A 6,050-nucleotide genomic window follows, 5' to 3' on the forward strand; every position below is an offset into this window, starting at 1 on the left:
TCTATGCAGAAATGTAATTTTAAATTTTAAATTGTATTAATCCTCAATATATTCTGCTTGGAGTAAGACTGCATTAACGCTAAACCAACGAAGAAATATGCACTTTAATTAAACACAATATTGTCTGTTTATAATTGAAGATACACGCAAATTGTCAAGTCCATAATTCAATTCATTCTCCGGATGTCCCCTACTCACAATTATAGGCGTCGTGTGGCTAACACACAGGGGCGTATATATTATAAAACTGTTATGTAATAATAAAACTATGTAGTATTATATATAACTCGGTGTTGCGAATGTAGATACATAAAGTTAACTGAAAATTCCGAATCTATAACACAATTGCTTCTTGAGACTGATGTCTTAACGGAAAGTTAGACTTCAGCCCAATCAAAAGATGACGCTCAGCCAAATCCGATAATTCTTTACACCATCAAATAAATTTTTCCATATATTTCTCAGTCTATGACTGATTAGTCCAAGTTTCATTAGTTTTTAATATTTAATGTATATAAACAGACAGACAGAAGAGACATTTGGCTCATATATTGAAGGATAGGCTTCCCTAGCGCTTAAAGAAATGCTAAAATAATATAACTAAATATGATTATAATGATAACTATCATTCTCTAATAGGCTGAACTTTAGCGAAGGGACTGGAAAGTTTTCATTACTGGTTCTATATAGGCAACACTACATTCGATGATGGGACCTGTCATTTCATAGAATTTGTTCTTATGGATAACCATGATTGTAAAGAGGAAGTAGTAGAATAAATCATTGTGTCAACCAAAAGAATACGATCATAAGAGATTTTAACTTGAAAATCCACCTACTAATGATTGAATATTTTAATTATTAGTTATCAGTACATACTTTTGGGACGTGAATAATAAACCACTTTTGAATATTGATCTGTTGAATATTGCATAGATAATCGAAGCCGGTTGAGTGAGAGTAACCCACATACGACGACACTAGCCTCCTCTCGCCATTTCCCGCAAACCACACATCCACGTCCCCCATCCCTTCCTGCCACAGTTACTGCCACCCTTTATCGCCCTTAAGGATCTGCAACCAATAAATCTGAAGCAATAAAACTTGGGCGGTCGAAAGTAATCCGGGAAAAAAAGTGGTGAAACAGTCCCTGATCAATAGCGTGACTGCTTTACCAAAGCTAAACTATGTGTGGCTTTTACAATAAAAGTGGACTTATTGTAAAAAATTAAAATAAAGTGGCGATAGGCCTTTTAATCTCATTTTTACGTTAAAACTTAAATTTTAAACATTAATATAATTTTATAGCCCCACTAGTGATAGACTTTGCTTAAGCTCTACCAAATAAAGAATCGTAGAGTAATTTTAATTGGACATTTTTGGTTTAAAATATATTAAATATTCCAACGCTACCTGTACCAAGCATATAAAATCTTTACACACACAAACACATACACACACACATTTTGGTGTCAAGTAGTAGTTTACAATGGTGGCTCTGTTTAAAACCAAAATTATTTCTATCCATTAAATGTAGGGTACAACAAAAATTAAATGTAGGGTAGTTGTAAGTTTTGAATACGGTAGAATTGATGGACGCGTTAAAACTATCTCTAAAATCACGTTAACTGCAGAAGACGCTCTTGGGGAATATCGTATGGGCCTCTAAGACGGCCAGTGTGGACAATGATTCAGCTGTGGAGGTTTACATCTAAATTTGGATAAACATACTCTTTGGCTTGGCTCTTTATCCTTTAAGATAGAAAGATTCGCAATAAAGATGCATTAGTATTACAGCAAGTTTATTACAATTTTGGATCATAATGAAACCGTCATTCCATGTAAAAAAACAATGTATACAATGGAATTCCATCGTCTAAAGTTTGGTATAATAAATGCAGACAAAATTGTAATTTACCTTATTATGAATTCCTGGCAAATCGTATTTTACTTTCAAACTACGTACACAATATGTTGATATATGAATGCATTATCAAAACGAAATCTTCTTAAAATCTATGTTGAAATACCCACGGCATTGCTAATAATTAATGTACGAGTACTAAAAAATAATATGTTGTTTTGAAAGCGGAATATCGTGGTACGATATTGACCACATACGTGATTTATGATGTGCGTCCTCTTCCGGCTGTACAAACCGATACTTCTGGACGCAGCGGATATTGTTCAGGAAACTGTTACAAAAGTGTCGGTTCGAATGGTTGTTACACTTGCCAATAAAACATTTCCAAATATTAAAATGTTTTAACTCGATCTCATACAATTGTGAAATATTTCTTCTACAACGGAGATGTACGCAACAGGCTGAGGTGAGGCTACATGCAAATTCTAAGTATATAACTCATTTCATTAAGCTACATGTGTTATAAAATGTTGATCTTCGTGAATTTTATATAGGTAAGAATAAGGAGACAAGGTGGTATGTAGAACCTAACATGGCTCGTACATCACGTAGCCTACTCAGCTTTACAATATAATTCCAACATTTCATAGACCTGGGCCAAAGGGTCACGCCAAGGGTCATCTTGAGTCTTTTGAATGTATTAATGATGAAAACATGTTTGAAAAAATTGTCTCATACACTAACATTTACATTACAAAAATTAAGGATCGTTTTGTAAGAGAAAGGGATGCAAAATTGACAGATGTGTGGGAAATAAAATCTTTAATTGGTATCTCATTGTTAGCAGGCACATTAAAATCAAGCCGTAGAAACATCATGGACATGTGGGATAACAGCAATGGTACGGGGGTAGAGGCTATATACGTAACTATGAGTGCACAGCGTTTCAAGTTTCTCATGCGATGTCTCAGATTTGATGACATAAGAACTAGGGACCAGCGAAAAGCGCTTGATAAGTTAGCTCCCATAAGGGAAATTTTTGAAGATTTTGTATCCAACTCAAAAAATTCTTTCAACCCCTCAGATTATTTGAGTATTGACGAACAGCTTGTTGAATTCCGAGGAAACTGCCCATTTCGCCAATACATTCCCAGTAAGGCAGCCAAGTACGGAATCAAAATATACGCACTTGCTTCAGCCAGTAACTTATTAGCAAATTTAGAGGTATACGTGTATTCCCAGCCAGATGGTCCTTATCGTGTCAGCAATTCAGCTAACGATTTAGTGCTTAGGCTAGTTGAACCAGTAGTTGGATCAAACAGAAATATATCTTTAGGCAACTGGTTTGTCTCTCTCCAGCTTGCTGTGACTCTCTTGAAAGAAAAATCACTCACACTTGTTGGAACGATAAGAGGAAACAGGAGGGAAGTTCCCCAGAACTTTTTAGCCGATAAAGACCGAGAGGTACATACCAGTTTATTTGGTTACCACGAAAAAGCAACCTTGGTGTCTTATGTACCCAGAAAAAATAAAGCTGTGATTGCATTATCAACCATGCACAAAGTGGGTGAGATCGATCCTAGTACTGGTGATAAACAAAAACCGGTGATAATAACAACATACATCGAAACAAAGTTTGGGGTTGACATATTAGACAAGATGTGCAAACAGTATGATACCGCTAGAAACTCTAGAAGATGGCCCTTGACTATTTTTTTCCATTTGTTGAATGTTGGTGGTGTAAATGCTCTCAACATTTATCGAGCTAACCATAACAATGAGAATGTAATTCGATACAAATATTTGAGTACACGGGCTTTGGACCTAATGAAACCTGCTATTCACCGACGAATAAGTATCACAACTCTGCCAAAGGAAATCCAGGAAAGAGGCAAACTACTTCTGGGTATTAAAGATAGAGTAGAAGAGCAGCCAGAGAGAATAAATGCAAGTAAAGGCCGCTGTTCTCAATGTGGACGAGCCAAGGACAAGAAAGTTAAAACCACCTGCGAGAAGTGCAACAACTTCACTTGTCCAGATCACATGAAAAAAATTTGTGTTCGCTGCTATGAGTAGTAAAGTTTTAAAACAGTGTCAGTTATTAAGCCGTAAAACCTTTTTCTTTAAAAGGCATTAAAACTGTACATTATATAAAATATTATATTAATTAAAATTTGTATGATAAAAGTTAGCCCAATAGTGTACTACTACTTTTAAGCTACTAACTATCTAATATTTTAAACCTGTACCTCAATATCTGTATACAGTGTTTTTATTATGTAATAAAACTTATAAAACACATCACGACAACATTATTTCATCATTTTTAGCATCCTTATATAAATAAGTATAGGATAATAGGTAAAAACTATAGTGGGGTCCTGACGGACCCCACGCGACCACTCTCGCTATGGTACGTAGCGCGACCACTGGAGTGTTAAAGTACATGGTTTTAGACGTGTCAAAACAAGATTCCTGAATTTACAATATTAGGTACTACCGTATATCATCTTTTCAAAATTATGTATTGTGAAAAACAATGACAATTCTATCTCGATGGTTATTTATGTTCCGTGTGAGTAGGCTAAAACCCACTTGCAGTTGATTCATAATGAATGTACACACTTTATGACAAACATTACTTAAAATATTGTGAAGAAAAGCCGTCGTGAAATTGACTTTGCTTTATTTAATACACTGATCTAGCAGTTTTACTTACTAGAAGTACACATAATTGGATATAACTGCAGTAAATACATCCTACTACAGTGAACACAACAATTTGGAGAAATAATATTAATAACTTGCAAATAAAAGTACCGTCAAAATAAAACTGTACTTCTTAAAACATCATTATACAGATATACAATAATACACCTTTTAACACTTTTTATAGATTTTATTCGTACAATTTACCTTTCTAATTCAACGAATTCATCACCAGGTACTTGTAAGTTAAGGTAAATGAAGTCTACAAGTACCTGATGATGAATCTATCACTTAGTAGGCTGACAGAATTTCTTTTCTGTATGCAGGGGCGTTGTAAAAGTTTCATTTATGTACGATTTCTGTCTGTCTATCTGACATAATGACATCTCGAGAGTAAAATGAGCTATAGATAAGACACGTTTTGTTTAACCTCAGCGAAGCCTGTTACGTGACACTTAGAGCAGCGTACTACTACCTCATCGTAAATAGGGTGAAAATACAATATACGAGTACGATCCCTTAACAATAACTTTGTACGGAGAAGCAAAACAATTTATAATTTCACACTTTTTAAGTTCTGAGAAGGGAGCATATAGCTAATGTATGTCACAACAGTAAACTTAATTCGTAGACAGATTATTATAAATCAGCTGATTATAATTAGCCGCTAATCGTTTCAGTAAACATCACTATTAATACCAACGAATTATTTCGTTGCAGTATACAAGTCTTAGGTAAAATTTCGTAACTAAAAATGCTTCTCTGTTTACATCTCGTCTATTGCACTAATTATATTATGTTATATTTCTGGATTAAATTATCATATGGGAACGCAACTTTATATAGAATCTATATATATAAAAATGAAACTGTTCGTGTGTAACAGCATCACTCACAAACGGCTGGACGGATTCGCCTAATTTTTTTTTTAATTTGTTCGTCTTGATCTGTAGAAGGTTATAGGATACTTTTTATCCCTTTCCCGATTCAGGATTCCGCCCCACTGGTTACAGAAATACCCGTAAGAAATGCATTGCAGCAAACATATGTTATTAAGTGAAAGAGTCTTTTCAAATTTTTAATCAGCTGTTCTTTGTAAACATATATAATGCGACAAAAAATTGTTGTTATTTTTGACAGTAACTAAGTAAACATAAATATTTTTGACGTTTCTATGTAAACAAACATTTTTTGACATTTACAACGTGTCACAAATGTCAAATTTTTGATAAACGTGATTTGATATCTTTTTTACAATTTCCAAGAACAGTGTTATTTTCCATCAGTAAAAGGTTTAAAAAAATAGGCAAGTATTTTTGTTTTCTCATGTAAATATTCTTTGAAGAATGTTTTTCTCAACAATTTTTTTTACAGAATTCCTTTGAGCAGTTTTTTGACGAATTTTATTGGAGAATAACATAATGCCGCCAAGAAAAAAAAGTGCTTTAAGCCGTCACAGCGCACGTGCGATAGCAAC

General features: G+C 34.1%; 1 protein-coding gene across 1 annotated transcript; it reads left to right on the forward strand.

Moving 5' to 3' along the window:
* Positions 1-2,740: 2,740 nt before the first annotated feature.
* Positions 2,741-3,940, forward strand: LOC124360973 (piggyBac transposable element-derived protein 4-like). Its single transcript, XM_046815008.1, has one exon. The coding sequence runs from the start codon at positions 2,741-2,743 to the stop codon at positions 3,938-3,940; it is 1,200 nt and encodes a 399-aa protein (XP_046670964.1).
* Positions 3,941-6,050: the final 2,110 nt, after the last annotated feature.

The sequence above is a fragment of the Homalodisca vitripennis genome, chromosome 4 (genome assembly GCF_021130785.1).
Source record: "Homalodisca vitripennis isolate AUS2020 chromosome 4, UT_GWSS_2.1, whole genome shotgun sequence".
In the NCBI taxonomy this organism is placed as follows: Eukaryota; Metazoa; Arthropoda; class Insecta; order Hemiptera; family Cicadellidae; genus Homalodisca; species Homalodisca vitripennis.

Coding starts and splice junctions, on each gene's coding strand:
- LOC124360973 (XM_046815008.1), top strand. CDS start 2,741: ATGGACATGTGGGATAACAGCAATGGTACGGGGGTAGAGGCTATATAC.